This window comes from Haliaeetus leucocephalus, unplaced genomic scaffold (assembly GCF_000737465.1).
Source record: "Haliaeetus leucocephalus isolate CR32 unplaced genomic scaffold, Haliaeetus_leucocephalus-4.0 Scaffold351, whole genome shotgun sequence".
Taxonomy (NCBI): domain Eukaryota; kingdom Metazoa; phylum Chordata; class Aves; order Accipitriformes; family Accipitridae; genus Haliaeetus; species Haliaeetus leucocephalus.
This window is the reverse complement of record NW_010972787.1, coordinates 8,050,072-8,072,163: the sequence shown is the minus strand read 5'-3', so window position 1 is coordinate 8,072,163 and position 22,092 is coordinate 8,050,072. Positions and strand designations below refer to the sequence as shown.

At 35.7% G+C, this 22,092-nt stretch overlaps 1 protein-coding gene across 2 annotated transcripts in view; it reads right to left on the bottom strand.

Moving 5' to 3' along the window:
• Positions 1–22,092, bottom strand: part of NBEA (neurobeachin) — a 510,633-nt gene that overhangs the window by 246,781 nt on the left and 241,760 nt on the right. For both annotated transcript variants that reach the window (XM_010572746.1, XM_010572747.1), the window contains 2 exons: positions 18,779–18,840; positions 5,712–5,776 (listed from right to left, as the gene is read on the bottom strand). In XM_010572746.1, coding sequence (XP_010571048.1) covers positions 5,712–5,776; positions 18,779–18,840 — 127 coding nt within the window. The remainder of the gene's footprint in view (positions 1–5,711; positions 5,777–18,778; positions 18,841–22,092) is intronic.

The following is a 22,092-nucleotide window of genomic DNA, read 5'->3' as shown; positions in this document are numbered from 1 at the left end:
TGTTCTTATTTATGTATTGTATCTAAGTGCTACTGCTTCCCCAGTGCTATTTCCTGCCTGGATTTGCATATATTGGATTTTGTACACCAGACTGGAATCCTTTGCTAGTTGTTCTGGTAGCCCTCAGCTACATAACATCCATGACATCTGAAGACCAAGTATCTTGCATTCCTGGATGATTCAGGTGAGCTCCCCATTCTGACCTCAAGGTTCCTGTGATCAAGATCATTGTCAAGACAGAAACAAGGAACAGCACCCTTCCTCCATCCTTCTCGGACCCAACTACTAAACGAGTTCTTCAAGGGGTATCTAGGGAACCAACTGTAAATGCACGTCATAAATCAAATATGGCAAATGGCACCATAGATATACCTTTTAACACAGGGCCTGAACATTTAAGTATTGCAGACAGTGAATAATGACTGTGAGCTCATTTACCACAAACCAAACATATCAGAACTGCCAAACTGCAAAAGAGGATGTCCAAAAGAAAATTTGCTCCAGTTACCCAACAATCTTAGTTGAGGTAACATGGAAAGAATGTAAGTAAGTCTTTATTAGCCTCCTTTCAGGATTTAATCAGCAATTCATCTAAATTTAAACAAACACAAATTTCCAGTCTATTTAAACATTCTTCTACTCTTTCCAGGAAATTAGTGAAACCTCTCAACAAAACAAGGTTTAAAGGAAAAGGGCCTCCTGTGAATTTTAAGTATGCTTGGAGGTCCAGGTAGGTGGATATGCAAAAGTACATATTTTCATGGTTAAAGGCAGAAAGCAGACTTAGGTACAGAGATGAAATTACAGAAACAAAGCTTATGATTTAAAATCTGAGATGAAATAGTCTCATGTTTCCTCAAATTTATATTATGAGCAGACTACTCCTGCTATTTAAAATGAGGAAATTCTGTAAAAAATAAAGAAAAATATTTTAAATGAAGGGACAAGGTCATCTCATTAAAGAGGTGAGCGCTGTGAACACATAAAGGGGGAAGGAAATTGAAGATGAGGATAGGGATCCAGTTCTGAAAAACTAATAGATAATGATCTGTAACCTCCATCTCTTAGGCAGGATAGACCCCTGAGATACTCTACTTGTCAAAGGCATCAAGGTAGAGTACAACCAACTAACCACAACCCTTGTAGCCCCATTGTGTAGCCGGTTTTCCACCTAATTTAGTTGTCCATCCATTTAGAATGTAGCATTCTAACTCTAATACATGAGTATTGTGGGACACAGTGGGAAACCTTGCCAATGTCAAGGTAAATGATGTTCACTGCTCTCCTCGTGTCCACAAATCTAGTTGTTTTATCATAGAAGAGAAACAGGTTGGTCAGGGATGGTTTAGCTTTTGTAAATCTATGTTAACTGTTCTCATTTACCTTCTCCTTCATGCGGCCACAAATGTGTTCCAAAAGGACTTGCTACATGATTTTCCAAGGGACAGAAGAAAAGCTGACCAACTTATACTTCTCTGGCTTTTGTGGACTATTATAAAAATGGGTGCAACATTTGCCTTTCTCTAGGCACCTGTGACCTGCCCCAGTTTCCTTGACTTTTCAGAGACAATAGTGATCAGCCTTGCAAGGACTTTCACTACCATCAGATGTACTCCATCAGGTATTATGGACTTGCATGGGACGAGTTGTCTCAAGGAATCCTTGATTCAATCCTCATCCACTGCTGATAGTTCTCTTCCTTGAACCCTTTCACTAAAGACAGAGGCTCGAGAAAGCTTGGTGAAGACTGAGGCAAATAAGGCATTGAGCATCTTGGTCTTATCTGTGACTAAATGATCCATCCCATTCAGCAACAGGACACATTTTCCTTGGTCGGCCTTTTACTAATGAGTGGTAGAAGCTCTTGTTGCCCTTGATATCTCTTCCAAGTCTCATTTCCAGCTGAGCATTGACCTTTCTGACAACATTCCTTACCTGCTCAAGAAATGTTGTTAAATTCCTCCTTTCTAGCCTGCTTCCACTTCCACCTCCTATGTAGTCTCTTTTTGCACCAGAGCTCTACTGTAATTTCCTTGGTTAGCCAAACCAGTCTCTTGATACATCTACTTTTTTTCCTGTTCTTGCACTTGGATGATGCTGTACTGAAAAGCCTACCACCTTTCCAGAGCTCCCTTGACCGCCACATCTGCCTCCCATGGGATCCTACCTATCAGTTTCCTAAATAAGGTAAAATCCGCACTCATGAAATCCATACTCTGCTACTCTCCATCCTCACTTCCCTTAGGATCTTGAACTCCACTATTTCATAGTAACTTCAGCGAAAGGTGCCATTAATACCACATTCAAAACCAATTCTTGCTCGCTAGTAAATAGCAGATCCAGCTGTGTGTCACTCTTGGTTGGCTCATCTTGTGTCAAGAAGTCATTCCCAGCACCTTCCAGAAATCTTCTTGACTGCATGCATCCCACCTTGTTGCACTTCTAGAGGATGTCAGGAAGGTTAAAGATCCCCATGAGAACTAGGGTTTGTGATCCAGATACTTCCTCAAATTGTTTAAAGAATGCTTCTTCTTTTCCCTCACCCTGAATGGGTGGTCGGTAACAAACTCTCACCATGATGTCACCCTTACTGGACTCTCCTCTCGTCCTGTCCTACAAGTTATCAACCAGACCACCACCCATCCTGCTGAAGAGCTCCACATATCTGAGCTGCTCCTTCGCAGAGAAGGCAACGCTCCCTCCTTGCTTTCTCTGCCTGTCTTTCCCAAGGAACTTGTATCTGTCCATTGCAGCATTTCTGTCATGCAGTGCAGGCTGTCCCACCAAATCTCATTCATTCCAGTGATGTCATAGTTTTGTGACTGCATGTGGAGTAATTTCTACTGCTAGTTTCCCAAGCTGTACGCATTTGTGTACATATTTACTTGAGGCAGGTGCTCCTATCTTACCTCTTGTTCTCATCACCCTGCACCCTTCGCTTTTGACCTCATCCATCACCACCCTACTTAAATGTGCGTTGTAGTCTCCCTCCCACATAATTCCTAAAGACCTCTTTTCATGTCTCTTTTACAGCCAACATTGCAGATGCATCCAGCTCTTAAATTAAGAAGCCTACTTATGTGTATACCCTAATGTAAATCTGAAATCCTAACTAAGCTGCAATCAGTGAAGCTCTTGATGTGTGTGATACCCTCAACATCACATATTCATAGCATGAGACTGATTAAAAAGAAGCATAAAGTTCAGGATCATAACCAGGAAGTCTCTAAATCTTTCAGGTATATTATAGACAGTGTTATTCTATACTTCCAAATTAAACATTTTTGCATATGTTTTCCTTGAAAGTATTAATTTAAATCTATAGTCAGATACTCTTGTTATACTAAAAATTGTTATAACAGTTCCTGTTTTTAGAAAGCTGTATCAGAGTGTTTGTATGCTGAATTCTACAAATATGTGTCATTCAGACATTCCTAACAAAATATTACCTAAACCAAGAACTAACAAACACAGTAAATCAACTGATTTAAAATGAAAATGCAATTTATTAAAGTGACAGGAATGTAGGTTTTTTTTTTTTTTTTTTACTAAAACTGAAATATTTTATTTCAGAACATTTCTAATAAAGTCAAAGATCAGAAAGGCACTTGAAACGTTTCAAGCAGAAACGACTAAAGTTAGGTACTCGGAAAATCACCTTATAGCATCCATATATTAAAACAGCCAGACATCTAACTGAAGATTATAAAAACTATGATCCTCTGCATTACATCTGAACCTTTTCCTCCATGCTCAAAAGAAAAAGCTTCCTCAAAACTGTTGATTTATTACCTAGGTCTCTCAAAATCTTATCCAGAAAGTCCTTCAAAATATTCTTAGTCTTCATTTTCCTTTTAATAATTTAAAATTCAATCATTATTGCACAGCGATTATATGCAATTTTACATCCCATTAACCCTGCTTTGTTTTAATTATAAAGATCCTTTGTTAGATTCCTTTAAATGATCCAGTTTATAATTTCAGGTTATCCTAGGGAGCACTTTAATTCAGCTGCACATTCATCAACTGTTTATGTCCTGTTAATTGTTGACAACTGCACAATTGCATTCTCTAGCTATGATTGATGAATTGCATTCACAAGTTTAGCTATTAAGTAGAATAAATATTTATAACAATTTCCAGTTAAAAGATTGTTATCTTTATGCCCGAAAGGGTAAATTAAAAACAAATGCACTGATTGCAAAGAATAGCGTTCTAGTAATGCACACACACTTGTTCTAAAACACCTTTCTGACAAAAGTACATGGAGGAACATGTGCCTAAGGGCAGTTTGATTAGACATTCCTTTGATGGGATTTAAGTAGAAGTTCTTAAATACTACTTTGTTTTAAAAGTTTTTGTTAGAGGGGAGTAGAGGGTCCACTGACATCTTCACACCTGACTGCTAAAAATAGGCAGATGTAGAATTTGTTCAGAATGAGCATTTTATCAATAGTGAGCATGCAATAATATCTGAACTCACCAGGCTGGCTGAGAAAATAAAAAAGGTCAAAATGGGATTGTATATTACTATCCAAGAACATAAGCTTACTATAATTATTCAGTCTATTACCATGTAATATTTATTGCATAATGTGCAGTATATGATCCACTCAGGTGAGCCCTGTTATGGTGTAAACTCATATTGCCACTTTGTAGCAAGAAGAATTTCCAATGAAAGGACTACACTTCCAACTGCTATATTGTGGTGTAAGTTCAGTGTGCGCAGGGAATCTAAGAGAAGTTACACCAACCAAAAATTGGGTAATAAGCTACATGCTCATGTTTTGCAGATACTCATATTCCTATATTCCTGTACTCTGATGTTTTCTAAACTTCATTTTAAATGAATGCATGATTTAACCACTGAAATATCAGCTAGACAAAAAATATCCTATAATAAAGAGAAGATCTGATACTTCAGTGAAAAAAAGAAACCACACATAAAATGACAACATCTCTTCAACAGGCATATTGCTGTATTTTTTTTTTTTTCAGCTGCACATATCAAGACATCTAGATTCAAATGGCTTTAATGTACTGGCCAATACGAGTCACACACATTACACAAGTGGCTCCATTTGTGTTTGGCATTCCCCTACCAGGAAGGCCAAAGAGTCCCCCTCTGCTGCCCAGCCTGCTGGCTGGAAGTACTGACAAACATTGCACAGACTAGAAGATACATACGGAATTAAAATTACTTGAGGATTGATAATAAAGTATCTTAACAATTTTCAAAACCAAGGCAGGTCTTCTAAACATAATGTCCTGTGTGTTTTACAGGACTTAAATTGAACCAGGAATTCTAGATAAAATAATTCCTCATGAAATGATAGTATAGAGAAGTGCATCTGTACAATGAATGCTGTGCTTCTAAAACAGATGGAGCAGCAGATGGGTTTACAGATTGGGCTCCCTGGACTGTCTGGGTAAAACAACCTGGCTGCTCTGGAAAACGGTGGTTCAATTCTCAAATAAACCCAAACCTATACACAGTTCGTGGAGCTCTACTGCCTTCTGTCAATAAACAAAATTTTCAAAATTTACACATTTCCAGATGAAATATTTACTATATAAAGTAGCTATATAATAAATCTCTTAATTAAAATGGCTTTTTCACAATCTTTTTGGAACAGATGGTGAGGAAGTATTATCACCCAATGGAATAAATGCAAAATGACTACTTGTTCAAAAGCTTTAAAATTCATTACCTTCCTTCATTGATGAGCTCAATAAATGCAAGTCCTGCATTCTTCTGAATAGAATTTTGCCATTCCTAAGAAGATAAAATATAACATGATCAACACCCAAGGATTTTAAACCACATTTCTGAAGCTGACCCTGATGACTTCCTGAGGAGCTTGAATTTAGGCTGAACTTCTTAATTTAACGTTTTGTTTGTTTGTTTGTTTTTCCCCAAAGAAGAATGACCTGATCATTTAATAAGTGTAATTCATTCTGATTTTCAAATAAGTTTTAGGTGGTCATGTTTTCTGTTTCACCCTTAAGCAAGCTTTAGTTTCCTTGTCTAGAGAATATAAAAATACGTTGTGTTTCTCCAATTCATACAGTTGCCCAACTAACATATTAAGTGCAACAAAGTATGGCAGCAGTCATTCCTTCACGTTGCTTCACTGTTACACCTTGTACATTTTATCATATAGGGCAGGCAATAATCTATATACCATCCACCCCTCCTTGAGTTCAATCTTTGTTTCTTCCACATTATAAATGAAAACAAAACCAGTCGCTAATAATAAATTGAGTTTTTTCAATTCTTTTACCATTAACATGAATTTCCAAGATAAACTTTCAAAACTGATTTAAACCACGTAACAGATATTAAAAGATAACAAATTTTACTTCATGTACCACTAAGTTAAAGAGAAAATTCTCAATGCATCACAAACAGCTTTTTGCCATACAACCCATTGGCTCTATCACACCAACAGACTTCTGATAATTGAGATGCAAAAAGGTTGAACTACCTCTCTAGCAAGTAAAGATTACTTTCTTTTGTGATAATTCCTTAAAACTTTTCTTTAAGAGTAATAAACATTTCCTTTTCATCATACAGAAAAAAAATTCAAAATACAATAGCTGGATTACATTTCAGAGAGAAATTATGTAGTCTGAGACCACGTTATAAACAAAAATGGGTAGACACAGTTACAGAACTATTCTGCCTTACATTTCATTTCTTCCAGGACTAGAAAATCAGGCAGAAATTCCCAATGCTTGTTTCCTGATATGGGCAAAAAAAAGATAACTTTGCACAGATAAGGAAATTTTTCTCAAAGAATAGTTGTGAAAACTAGTCACTAATCAGCAAGGTGCTTCTTACTGATCCTATGAAAATTCACAGATTTCATCAAGTCATGCATCTTAAAAAAACCCCAGGAACAATAATCTTGTATTCATGATTGGTTTTATAAGAGGCAAGCTACCAAAATACCCAAATAATGAACATACTCTTAACCCATTACTGAGCAGGTAAATTCTGATTAGGGAAGATGGATTACCAGCACTCAAGCCTCTAGCTTGTGGGCTAGAAAACCATTGTAACAGGTCCTTTCTTCAGTGCTGTTGATTTTTCTCTTTTCCAAATCCAGTAACCGAAGCAAGCCTAATGATCTAGTTTTTGGATACAACTAAATCACCCCTGTATAGTACAAAGTCACTCTGAGAAACTAAGAAGGAAAGGATTCAATTGCCTAAACATAGGCACCTAGTGCCATTTTAAGAAGCAACAGCCTGGATTACAGATACTATTTGAGGTGTAGCGTTATTTTTTTTTTTTTTTTTAATCAGAGCCTTTTACTGTACACTATAAAAACCCCTATTAGCATTTTCTTTTGAGATGATTTTCTGCACCACAGCTACTATAACTTTGCAGTCAGGAAACCAGAACTAGTGTGACTACAATTCAGGAAAGAAGTTGAAAAGAGAGAAGAAAAAAAAAAAAAGCTTCCTAAGACAGCTAGAAGAAAGCATGCTAATTATATTTTTTAAGAGAGACAGGGGGTCTACCTGTGTCTGCAAAAGACCGAGAGATTCTTGCAAGTCTTTTGTCAGATCTTCGTGCTCAGTGCAAATGTTGCGGATACTGCAGGACATCCAAAATGGCTAACTGAATCTCACTTTTAGGTGAGATATCTTAAAGTGCCTAAAGAGCCATTAGATACCCAATTTGGAAGCAAACAAATCTCTTCTTATGTCTCTATAGGTGGAAAATCTCATCAATTTATCCAAACTAGTTATTCACAATAAAAATGTGTGAAACCTGCCCAGCTATCTACCAAAAACTAGTGGAAAACATAATGATGCGGAAACAGAAAGAAAGCAAGATTCATGGTTCATGCATTGCTTCACTACAAACTTGCTACTACAAACTTCACTATAAACTCCCAACTCTCCATTAATCCACAGATAAGGGAGTAATTATTACTACTACAATTTCCTCTCAGTTTTAGGCATAATTTAATATAACAAATGCATGATCCTGAGAGGTGAACTGTACTTGTGAAGAGGCACCTGGTTTTCTTTTTTCCGGTTTCTTTTTAAAAGACCAAACAATAAACTGAAATACTTAGAAATGTCACAATTCAGATGACTGCATGCACTTTAAGAACTGGATTAAGATGTGGAGTTATATGCTCAAAGAATGTACAGCAATTTTGTTTATATTATCTTAGATTCCACAGAAAATCTTTCACACCCTCAAGATGGAAGAAGCAAAAAGATTAACACCAACTGTAATGAACGCAGTGACGGTGGTCGGAAAATTTATGCTATAGGCAAGTAGAATCACAGCATAGGATATTAGCAGCTAAGTGTTTGAATGAGTGCACTACACCTCAGGTGGTTTTGGTGTAGTTCATATCCTGAATCTTCTGGGCCATAAAATAAGAGCTTTAACTTTATTCATGTTGAAACAAATAAAAAAAAATGTCTTCATACACAATAACTAAACATTATAACTTTAGACATTCAGTTCAATTACTGTCCAGTATGGCTATGTTCTACGTATTTTGTATTATGCAAACTTCTATTGAAGACATAAAAAATGTACTAAATTATTATGATATTGGCAATTGCCATCCCCCTGCCCTCACCTAACTTGTCCTCCTCTATGCTATTGTTGCTTGAAAAACATCACTGCACATTCCCTGACAGAAGGTTCAGACTGAATCTTGTTATGAAACTATCCATGCAGAGGAAGACAAGAGATGAATAAAACTAGGATAAGAGCAAAAGGCTAAAAATTCTAAATAACGAACCATAACACAGTACAGTACAGTTGGTTTTTTTTTCTTTCAAATCAGGACGTACATTTTCTTATTCTGTGATATTCTTACAACTTTTACTTCTGAGTGTATTTTCCTAGTCCTATTTCTTTAAAATTCTCCAATCCCTGGTACACTAAAAAAACCACCACCACCACTACCAACAAAAAAACCCCAAAGAGGCCAGACAGTATCAATAAATTTAGGAACATGTTAAATTGATACCAGAAAATTTGCATAGGTAAAAAAATAATAGTGAAGGAGCAAAAAAGGAACAACTAGGCTTGGCATGTTAAGAACTTTTTTTTTAGTTTACATTATACTTCTTTCCAAATCAACTTTTGCTTACAATCATTTTTTAATTTTTATTCATGATGATTAGAAAATGTCTTTTAAAAAATCTTGTGATAATATTAAAAATTAAATAATAAATCTGACATAAGATCTTTATAAAAAAAGGCATAGTGATTCTCAGAGTTTTCATAATTTACATGAGAGCTCTTACCCTTTCCACTTTCTGCAAGGAAGTCTAAAATTGTGTCACAAATTACAAGTTTCTCAACAAACTGCAGTTACTGAATGAACATATACCTGGTGTAGTAATCACCCCACAATTCTCCTTCCACTACAGGTGCCACTGTCTTGACCAGTTGTATCTTCTATAGAATTCTCTCTTCTCCATGGCTTAAACTAACCTGAGTATATTTTTTTCCTTTTGTCATATTGAATAGTTATTGAATTTTCTAGTCTAAGATATTAACAACTCAGTTGATACCTCAATTCTTCAATCAAAACACTTTTATCAGGAGAAGGAAGAGGAAATTTTATAAAAATGTGTTTGCAATTCATAACATGCATGTAATTTAGCTTGGGTTTGAACTCCATGTTGAGAAGTTACCTTCTAAAATCACCAATAACTTGCTTTACTTCATTTAAGAGGAAGGATTCAAAGGAAACATTACAAGATTGAAGGAAATGTTTCTTTATGGTAGAAAACCATTAAAAATAGGTAAAAACAGAAAAACCGATTGATTTCAAGATACAGCCTCAGAAATTTTTGAGCAGATTATTCACAAAGTTTTGAGAAGATTATACAGTTTTTGTGATTATAGGACTGTCCACAGCATTCCTAGAGGAATATATCTAAAGATTGGAGTCTTAAAACCTCCCATTATTGTTTGGAATGAGAATCAGATCTAAGAACCAATTTCACTGCCTTTATCAATCTCTCATGCTCACATGTGTACTGCTGATAGATGATAAATAAAGTATATTTTGGTCTCCTCTTTGAAGTAAATTTGGGATCAGTTTTATGATAGGTCATCCATTTTAAAAATGACTATTTCCCACAATAAGGAAGTTGCAGAATGACTGACGACATCCTCCTGGAAGGCAAATCTGCAAGTATTCGAATACACCGGGCTTCTGGCCAAATCACAGTAAGGAAAAGAATGTGAAACTTTCACAACACGATTTACATGAATATGACTTTAACAATGCAGCAAAGGTAATAGGAATTTTTAGACTTCACTTTCACAAGACTAAAGCCTCATTTTACCTGTATTTTCTTGATTTGGAGTAATATGTTAATTTTTCGCTCTCTTGGAAACACACAGACACATTGCCCTTTTGATCACCTGTGGTAATTGCCCAATTTATCTTGGAAATGAAATCAAACGTTCCCAGAGGAACATTTCATTGGTATCTTAGAAGAGAAAAAAAAAAATCCACAATTGCAAAAGCATTTACATTAGCCAAACAACACTGGGGAAGTGGCCAAATTTATTTAGATGATACAATATTAACATTCATCACCTTGTAGAAATTTTGCATATCTTCTAATACAGACAGAAGATATATGTTAGAAGATACACACATCTCCACAACTTCTAAAGCTTACTTCCTGACTGGAAAAATAGTTCTTCATTTAAGAGACACTAAAATTATTATTAATAACATGTGTTGCTATGTATGGCTATTAATCCTAAAAGCCAGTCTGCTTATTACTCAATTTCTGATGTTAGAGGTGGATAACTAATTTGAAGTCTTCGAAAATGCAGCTTTAAAGAGAAGATTTTTTTATATACAGACAACAACTCCTCACATTGTCTCCATTATATATGTAGTGAAACCCCTCAAAACTATGGTATATTTATTAATAATGATGGTATCCGATAATGAGCTTTTGCAGCTTTTCTCAGCCCTTTAAGAAATACCAGCTGACTCTTTGTGACTTTCTAGGTGTTTTCCTCTGATCGAAGATCCTTCTCAATTGTAGGCATCTTAATAGAGAAGTCAGGGAAAGATACCTCGACATATTAGGATATGGGGAAAGTAATTCTTCCAGTTTTCTGATCCTGCCTGTTTTGCCACGAATCTAGAAGAGGTTCAGATCAGCATCTCACTGATGTGTAATAAATGTATTCTTTGACATTTTTTGACGAAAATACTCTGATAAGGACAGGCAAGAGAAAGGACCAGAACTTCCATGATGACTGGCGTAAGAAAGATGTTGAAGAAGAGTTCCTGCTTATTACTAAAGGCAAACCACAGAAGTAGTTTTCTGAGGGTTCGGGGATCTGGAAGGACATCTCGCAGAATAATCAAGAAAGTAGAATTGCCCAACAAGTAGGAAAGAATACACTGATGGTTTACATTTGAAAGCTAGATTACCAGAAGCAGATGGCCAAGAGATGCAGACTGAGATTGGGCTGGAAGACATTCCATGCATGGACAAGGAATTAATGCAAGAAAATTCTCTGATACCCCTTAGGATAAAAAAAAAAAAGATAATGCAAAATGACCATCTTTTGGAAAACGTCCAGAATTCTATAAAGCAAGTGAGCAACACTGGTGAAACAACAAACAAACAAAACATTCCCCCCTCCCAAACCACTTCACTTCTAGAGCAAAAAAAATATAAAGGAAAAAGTTTTTTACTTCCCCTGTAGCTTGTACTGGAGTTCATTTCTGGTTTTGGAAATTACACTAAGTGTGTATAACAACCTATTTGGGTCTAGGCCATGTTCTGGATTGTGAGGAGCCCCAAATCAACATCAGAACATAAGTAGATATTTAAGCTGTACCATATTTGATAATGGATATGGACACAGTAGAAGTGTTGTTTCTCTCTTGCTGGACCTTTATATAGTCCAAATAGGATGACAATATTAGAGATAGTACTCGCTTCACCTACAAAGACTTTATTTATTGAACTTAAATTTGAGCCTGTGGTAAAAAGTGAAGTTACAAAGCCTCAACTTGGAGCTACATGACTGACATTTTCATATACCTTTCCTGTGCTTTGTCCAGTGTATGACAATCTCTGCAATTTTGGGGGTTTTTAACTTATTTCTCTCACATCAAATGCCAAAATTCCTTTATTTTTTCTTGACTGCCACAAGGGCAGCCTTTCTTTCCTACAGCCCCAGCCATCCTACCTGCCACCTGCTATGAGCTATTGCTTTCCTGGCTACTCTAGAAGTATTATCAGTTAAAAGTTACTGTTTTCTCCAGAGTGACTTTTTATTTTGACGTGACTGTTTCCACCACTGCATGTATTGGTGAAAAGGAGCGAGCAGGAATATGGAGCTAGGCATGGAGAGGATACGATACCTCTGCCAGTGTGATCTGGGCCAGCGGGAAGCCTAAGGCGATCATTGAAACTGCAGCCTAAGAGCATGATTCCATTCGATGCAGAGATCTGGTTTTACAGCTTCTGCCATCAAAACACGAGTGGCGTTTTCTCCCTTCTGCTCTGTGCTCCCGGATCTGCAATCCGGAATCTTTCTCTTTAAGTAGCTCAGGTGGTTTTTGAATTAGGGTCTCAGCCAGCTTAACCCGCTAAACCAGGAAACAAACATCTGAACCGTTTTCAGATGTGTTTGTGAGTTAATCTTATATCAGCACCGGTACAAAAGTGGGGTTAGCAGAGAAGAAGCTGCAGGACAGAAGCCGTGTAACAGATCCAGAACTTTGTTAGGACAAATGTTTTCAAGATATGCTGGAAAAACGGATTATTGAAACAATGAGTTTCTGTATGTTTGCAGGTGTGTTTCTATGCGTCCTTCCCTTCTACATCAAATCTTAATCCAGACTTTTGCAGTGATACAATATGCAGCATTGTTTCCTTCTAGATGCACTGGTACAAATACAGAGACAGTGGATAATCCAACAGGACAAATGGGAAAACACAGGCAAAGGTAAAATATCCAACTTGTTTCATTATTAGGAGAAAGAAAGATTAAAAAATTACAACTCCATAGGAATTTGCATAACCAACCTTAATTTCACCATTTAAGTTACATCAAACTTAATTTCCTAAGTAGATTAAGTCCAGGTTCATTGTTCTTTAGATTTAAGAGAAGCAGTCATTATTTAACTTGTCTTCAGCCTTCCTACCGTAGTTGGTGTCAAAAAGACAAATAGCAAACACTTCCGTTAGTGTGCTACTATCGCAGTTACTCTGAAGGAGCTATCACTGATCAAACAAAAATTAAGGAGTATGAGAACTCTAGGAATACCTTTGGAGGGAATAAATAAGGACCAACAAGCATAATTAAAGTTGAATCTAATACTGGCAACAAAAGTAAACAGATAAAAAATATTGCAAATAAATCAATAATGAAAATTAAAAGGTTTCTAATAATGTATAAAATTAAAATGTAAAATAGATATACAAACAGTGTGGTACAGAAATAAAGCTAACTGTCTTAAGATAGAGCCTGGTAAGATACCTGTGAAGATGGTGCTTGATGCGAAGGCACCGTACAGCAGAGCAGGAGAATTCCTACTTAAAATTTTCCAGAAAGCCTTGAATAGAATATGTTTAGTATCAAGAAGGATGGATTGTGTTTCTATTATATGTATCCCATACTTCAGGGTTTCTTCTGGTCAGCTGTAGGAACCAGAAAAGGATTTCTTTTCGGCTTGGTTTCTGTGTTGGGCAGCTGCCAGTTCCAGAATGCACATTTAGATGTGCTAGTGCATACCGAAATCTCTTCAGTGCCTGGTTGATGGGTCTTCCTATATTCTCAGAGCTAAACCTATCACCAGATTTTCTCAGTGAGAATTTCCATTGAATTTGCACCGGTAAGGCATAGCTTTGGGGTTTTTCTTGTTTGTTTGTTTCTTTTTCCACCTCTCCTTGGAGTGGGATTAATTTCCTAATAATGTTTCAAATTTTTTCTTGCCACTTAGGACAACAGGCAATGCACTCCTTCGCCTTCCCCCCCACCCATTTTGCTACCTTCTAGTTTTCATTGCTATAGTATAGGGCAATAGTATATATGCATGGTATACAACCACCGAGTTTTACATGTGTCAAACTGCTGGAAAGTGTTTTACAGGCTGTGCTGCATGGGAGCAGATCCTTCACAGATCTTTTTTGATTAAGTATGCACGGAATGGCTGCCTGTGATATGGAGAGACAGACTGGATTCAGCCCAAGCAGCTTCTAAGTTTCCAGGTTAATAGGTAAGACAATGTGGACAAACACAGCTTGTTTATGAGGCTCACACTGTTAACCAATGTTTGAAAGGCTTAGCTGAAGCTCAGTTTACCCATTAACTACACACTGGAGTCTGTCAAGTTATGGATACACTCTTGGCATAGTTTGCTTTATTTAAGGCACTTTAAGTTCTATATTTTTGTATTTATGTATTTACAGCTTAGTTATAAGAGGGACTATGTGTTATCATTTATTTGAGAATCTCCTAACAGGTTTCAATTGCCAGTTTTAAGTAAAGCTTTTCTTGGTTATGTGTATCCTTTTCCTCACTCCTGATACAGTTTTTCTTATAAAGGCCTGTGCAGAAGGGATAGCATCTAAAAGAAATCCTTTTCCTCAACATAGTGACTCAGAAGCAGATTATTTTTATTCTAGTTTTGATATTTCCTTTGGAGGCTCCTGAATTACAATCTTGATCAAACTTCCAACATGGGGGGAGGGGAAATCAATAGAATGAATGATGTATTGAAAACTACAAAGTCCTGAAATTTCTCACATATTCTACATATATTCTACAATCATGAATGACACAAGATTTTTTTTTCCTAAAGTAATCATCTATCCATTGTAATAGCTATGTTTTTAAACAGGTCAAGTAGCAACATGTCTTAAATACTACGGCAGTATTTTCTGTTTAAGAAAATAAATTTCCCCTGTTCATAGATAAGATACAGAAAAATACAAGTGGCATGAGATAAAACTCCTTTGGGATAACATCATTCAGTTTCTGCAGAAGCTGTATCCCCAAAGAGAAAAATTTGCGAAAGATCTGGAAGTAATTAGAAACCATTGTAGTGTTTTGGCTAGGGGGGAAAAAAAAAAAAAAAGAGTAAGAAAAAAGTAATTGAAATCTATGTCTGTTGTAAGAAGGAACTACACTACAAAAATTAATGTATTTTTTTTAAAAATCATATAGTTTATTGAAGAAATCTGCCACTCCAACAGCAACACAGCTGTGACATGCTCAACTAGGCTGAGGGAACAAAGACCAGCTAATCAAGTACAGATCTTGTCAAACATAACACATCTTCATCCGTTTTATGTTAAAATAGACTAAATCCAAACGAAAATGCCTTTTTCATGAAAAGCAAAAATCACTATATGTTTATTATCAACTATCTAGAAAAAGTACATTTCAAGTCCTTGGATCTATGCTTTTGGTTTATATAAGAAAAAAAAGAAAGTAAAGCCTTCAAATTAACCTAAATTTTAATCTAGTGAAGTAGGTGATACTAGGAAAAAATAAAATGGGTGCAGGGAAGCAAGTTACAGCATGAGAGAGAGTCTGAAAATACAAAGAGTAGAACTTTTTGTTCTTCCCCAAACCCACAAATGATGCACTATCCCTACAGGAGTTCCTTTAAAACTTAAAATGTATTTTTCACAGAAACTCTAAATTCCTTTGGGGGAAAGGCTTGATTGCATATCCCTCAGAGTCTAAAAAGCTGCCCACATGAACTGAATTATCCATGACATGTACCTTCAGACATTTGTAATGTGATATTTCATGTAAATTTAGACCATACCTTGGACGTGAGCCGCTGGCAATGTTGATTTTATTCAGGAGCTCAGATAAGAAAAAAAAAATCTGACATCCTTGCTAATCTGTAGTCGTTAACATGGAATTTCCAACATAAAGAGCATAAAAGCATCTAATTTGCTGTAGCAAATGAAAGGAAAACAAACTTTGCATTTCCCTTTCCTTTTCAATGTCTAAAGTTACCCTGTTCTGTGCAAACAAAATTGTACTTTTCAAAGGTTTTTAATATCTTCATCTATCTTTTGAGTGACACGTTTCAAACTTCCCCACATAATCTGTAAAATGTCATTCAATTTGAATATGAAGGATTTACCCATGTTAGGAAAAAAAGCCCCAGTTACATTAGGATTACTAAAAACCCGCAGTACTTTATATAGTCTTTCCAGTTCATATTACTCAATTTATCATATGGAAAAGCTCAGGTCACACTCTTTTTTTTATAAAGATGAGTTAACTTCATTTGTTGTGGGCAACATCTCCTAAACTCCTAATTCCAAATTCTGTTATCTATAGGCTGGATTACGATATATGTCTGCCATTCTCTTCTTCTAGCTATTTTATGTATTGGTATTTTTATAGCATTTACCTCGTGTTTTCTTTTGACGAATTGTTTTAAAATGTAAATAGAAAAACAATAACAATTTTTTCCTGCAGATGAATAGCAGTACAGACCTGACTGTTTAGTACACCTATAGGATTAAATACAATATTCTGTGGCGATGCAATTTACAGAAGCAATACTTGTGGAATTAGGAAGGTGAGGGGAGGAGAATGCAATTTGCACCACTACAGCCCCCTCTTGACCAACCCCTGTAGAAACATGTAACATCACCAACAAACATTACAGCATTAGCTCCTGAAGCACTTAGTAATAAATGGACATCAGGACACAAAATCTTCCTTATTTAGAAGATAAGGAAACAACCCTGAAGTATCAGATGGGGTATAAAAACTAAAAGCTTGCAATTTCCCAAGGTAATTGGGTAGATGGAAAATAGCTCTCCCAAGGAAACACTGAAGAAAATGAATAAATGTTCAAAACTGCAAAATGATTGGGCTCTTCACATTATTTCAGGTATAGAATAAATCTTATTTTTAAAATAGTCAAATATTTTAAAATAATAAATAACATGTATAATAGTCATAAAAATAACAAATTGATTTAGCTGCATTTGTTACATAGCTTTACTGGGATGTCTAAAGAAAAAGCATTGCAGAAAGAGCTTAAATTTCTCTCTCTTCCTTTCAATCAATATTTGAGGCAAAGTTTCATCTCTAGGGCCCTTAATGGCAGGAATTCCTGGAGCCAGCAAATGAGTAATGTTAAACCTATGATTAGATGATGAGGCCATCAAAGACACTAGACCCTAATGCTACATTCCACTTCATTCCTGAGAATTGCAGTAAAACCAGAGGCTAGGGAAGAAAGGACTATAAGTTATTCCTTCCCTCAAGAAAATGTTTCAAAAGCTGCTAAAAAAAAAAGAAAAAAAAAAGTTGCATGACATGAACATAGAGCTCAAAAGCCTTAATGGATCTTTTGGAATTTTCCTGGAACCCAGGACTTCACCATTAGGTAACAAATTTTTCAAGTGCCCTGCTGGAGAAGGTTTGAAGTTCAAACCCCACTGAGGATTCCTGCCAGGGATGTATTTTTCTTTTACTTTTCCCTAACCAATATCTACCCTGGCTAAAAGAGGAAGAAAAAAGAGGAAGAGGGGGAAAAAAAAAGGAAAACAAGATTTAATGATTTCCTTATGACACAAGCTTGAAGAAACGCAACCTACAGACTGGCAAGCAGCAGGTAAGTTGGAACCCCCTCCCCCCAAATCTATAGTAACTGTTAATTATTTTCAGACAGATTCCTCAAAAGTCAATCTTCATTTCAATTACCCCTAGAAACTCATTTGTTTTCAGTACATTTTTGGTGCATGTTCTCAATGTGAATGCTCAAGTAAAGCTACAAACAAGTAATTCTCCTCGGTAATAATATAACAAGTTAACCTGGGCATTTTATATACTGACTTGGTTTGAGTTTAACTGGTATTATAAATCTGTGGGGAACTTGGTAAATGAAATGCTGTTAATAAGCCTTTAGAGAAGTGTAAAAACTTGTGAAGTTATTTGGATCTGTTAGGCCATCGTACTTTTCTTATATTTTACAAAATGAACAAAATCCTAAAATATTTGTTGGTAACTTATTACTGGCAGTTCAAAGTAAAAGGCTATATATATGAAATTAGCCAGTAACAACACTTCTGTCAAAACAAATAAAATTAAAATTGAGATCTAAACAATCCAAACAGTATGAGGAATTACTTTAGTTTTGAGTATTTTACTTGTGAAAGCAACACAAAATATTAATTGATTCAGATTTCTGAGAACCCCATTACTGCTACGCTAAAGAAACAATAATTAATCACAGCATTTTTTAAATAGAAATACTCCACTTCTGCCAGTTCTTGAGGACTGCCTAAACCATGTTCCTCTGCTTTTTATATACTGACAGCTACATAAAATATCCAGTAAGTTATGTGATGTAAATCAAAAGTAATAAAGTCACCACAAAGTAAGGTTTTAAAAAATTACTAATCCAAACACAGATTTCAACATAAAATTATGACAACAGTATCCTATTTATGTATTCTAAATAAGAACTGGCTTGAAAGATAGTTCAATACACAGAAAAAATACATAATGTGCATCCACACACTATTACAAAACAAATGCAAATATACATTGTATATCCTCTGGATATAGAGAAACTATGGAATGTATTAAAAAAAAAAATCTACAATTTACATGCTACCAGAAGAGATTAATTTGTATTTTCTTATACTGAAATGGAAGAATGAAACAAACAGCAAGACACTATTCTTAGGCTGGCAGTAATCCAGCTCTATGCAAAGAAACTAATACAATTAAAACCAGAGAATGTCTTACCTGTGAACAAAGCAGCATAACAAGTTCAACCACTGAAGTACTCGACTTCATACAAACCAGACCTGCAATAAATGGTCAAAAATGAATTTAAAAGATTGGCGATATTTAATGATAGCTACATGGTTTCAGAAATTCCATAAAACATCTGTAATGTATATTTTTTATCACTCAAATTCACTGAAACAAGTTTCAAGCACAATTATCTGAGAATTTCAGATTCAAACATACTTAAATTTTGAGAAAGCATCAAAGAATTACCTGGAATAATCTGTACCATGTTCAGGATAGAATGTTTTTTAATTAAGTCTTTTTGGCATTTAGCTTAATTCACTATTTAGCTAAATAAATAACTAACTACCTATCTGTATAATCCAAAGCAATTTAATATATGATAAACATAAGAAAACAACCGTTGAACATTAAATCCTGTAAATTCTTAAGAATAAACTGATCAGATATTAACAGGGAGAGAATAAGGCCTCTGCTTAGAAATTATTTTAACTTTCATCTGGTAATTGATTTTCCTGTAATTGAAACCTTGAGTATTAATGACAGAGGCATTCATGTGAAATCTTATGTTTATTGAAATTATAACTCATAATTTGTAGGCAGTGTTTCTTAAAACAAACCTTGAATTATGCAGCGTAACTGTTATCCATTGTTTTGTACTTAATTTAAATAATCAATACCTAATAACATTGCATTGCCACTATTGTAAATCCTTGTTTGCAGCTTTGGAAATGCAAATTTACTTTCCAAGAGAAGGATATCATATGTAAGTATTTTAAAGATGCATTGTAAAGAGACAAGGAGGAAATTACACTTCTACCGTTAACTTTATATATGGTCACTTCTGTTATCTAAAGTGATATAGACGTTGATATGATGGTTTAGGGCATGGAAACACTTTGGTTGTGTTATAAAAAGGATAAATTCACAACTATAAAGCTTACAACTAAGGACTCAATAGGAACCTGAAAAGCAAACTGATGTGCTTTAAGTAGGTTTCTACAAACAGCGATTAGAGACAAAAGCACTCCTACACAATAGCACGTATATTTATTACAGGTAGAGGATAAATACCCTTTTGTGCCCATTTTGCTAACAACCCCATCCTTATTGTACAGTAACACAGAACAAGCTGTAAGAAGCCACTAGGATTCCATTCTATCAGATATATGGGCAGACAGTTAACTAATGAAATAAGAGGCAGATGTGCAAAGCTCATTTAGGGAGACAATTGCTGTAATTGATCAGCTATTCTCATGCTCAAGTGCTGGAGGATCAGAAAGATTAATGGGATACTTATCACCTGCAGGCTACCTCCACTGTTTGAAAGCTGACAAAGACGACTGAACTCTACAGTTAAGCCAATGCAGGTAGCACAGGCATATCAAATATTTTATCATGGAATGTTCTCTGGTTTATTATGAATCCACCTCATATTCTGTAAAACTAAAAAAAAAAATCTTTCCTGTCACACACTCACTTATCATCTTTCAAAATCAGACCTCAGGTGTATTAAAGCATGATCAAGGCAAAATAATGCTCTTGGAAACATATTCCCACGCTATGGTCTTCTAAATTTGTACATGTCTTTACCTTCTGATTTTACATCAAAAGAACAAATCTATCCAGAATAAGCATCATACACACTTATGAAAAATAGATCAATTAAGTTACATAACAAATGTTTGTGCACCCGCAGTAATTTCTTTGTATCTTCACCAGGTTTCCCAAAAGAAGAGAAAACTCGATGCAAAATGTACACTTTAAAAGAGAAACACATAATGAGTATTTCCTGGCTTAATTAATTAAATTAGAAGTTCCGAACTTTCACAGGCAGTCGGTGATACTTACACCACTGTGTAGCGTCAAACAATATGGAAAAAAGTTTGGAGCATGGACCAAACCAAACATCCTTAAAATGGCACAAAGCTAGGATAAGTACTCATGGTTATCATCCCGGTAACAATGATGTTCTAGTCCTAATGACACAAATGCTCTATACCTAATGAAACAGGACTCTCTGTTTGAAGGAAGTCATAACTACCTTAGCACAAAATTTTCTATTTACAATAATAAGGATTTTTATATACTATATCTAACTTTTCAATAGCCTGATGATTCTATGGGCTTGAGGAAAGTGGTCGTCTGACCTAAAATTGATGTCTTTTCTCTATTTGCCTGGACATCACTTGGTAATTTTTGGATATCACATCTAATCAACTGCAAGCTTGGATGTAGCATTCTAGCATTGGAAAGGAGACTTGGATTGATTTTGGTGCAATTCAGAAAGAGGAGGATACAGAACTGACATCTGGTTAGTGCATCAGCTCACCCAGTAGTTGTAACCAGTTCTGTAATTGCCTGCTGATGAAACAACCCATTGAAAATAGCTATTAACACCTCTCATAACCAGTGGGATTCAAAACTTCACATTCCAAGAGGCTGGGTTTTGTGTCAAAAAGAAACAAATAACTATCTTAGAGACTGTAGCACATGTGGAAATACAGAGGGAGATCGGAAAGCCTCATAAAGGAAGTCCATGGTGTCAAAGATGGGTGCAAGGGATATCCTTTGCAGAGAGCTCAGTCTACAGCAGAAATGAAGTGTGCAGCACTCTAGTTACAAATAAGCAAAAATAGGAGTAACCATGACAGAAAATGGGGATTCCCATGCATCTTGATGGGTAGGAAGAAAGAAAAAGAAACAGAAATACTTTCCATTCACCTTTAAGTAGTTATACCATGTATTCCTTGAAGTAAAACAGAATACAGAAACGTGAAACATTCACTGCAGGGCCACCATTTCACGATCTAAGCTTCTTGCTTAGCAGCCTCCTACTCCCACTTCAGGGACTCCTTCCACTCAAATCCCATGAGGGGAAGTGTGTGCCCTCCATTATATTCTCCATTTCTTCCTTCCTAGCTGCCAAGGGCTCTATTTTTTGTCCCTTGTGCTTCTTCCCATTTTTGCTTGTTTCTGATTAAGCAGTTAAGATTTGAAATAAATAAAGATTTTTTTCCCTGTTACACAAAACACAATTAATCTTCAGAGTTTACTGCCAGAGCTGTTGTGGAGTCAATAGTAGAGAATGATAAAAACAGATCAGACCTAATGGAGGACAAATCCATTTCTGGCTATTAGGAGAAACTGTCCGAATGCAATCTCTCATTTATGAAGATCCCACATAATCAAAAGCTGTAGGAGTAAGTTAAGGAAGAATCACCATCCCTGTTGTGTTTAACTTATCCTACATAGACTAGAAAAAAGATAATTTTAATACTCTTTTGGTTTTTAAATTTGCATGA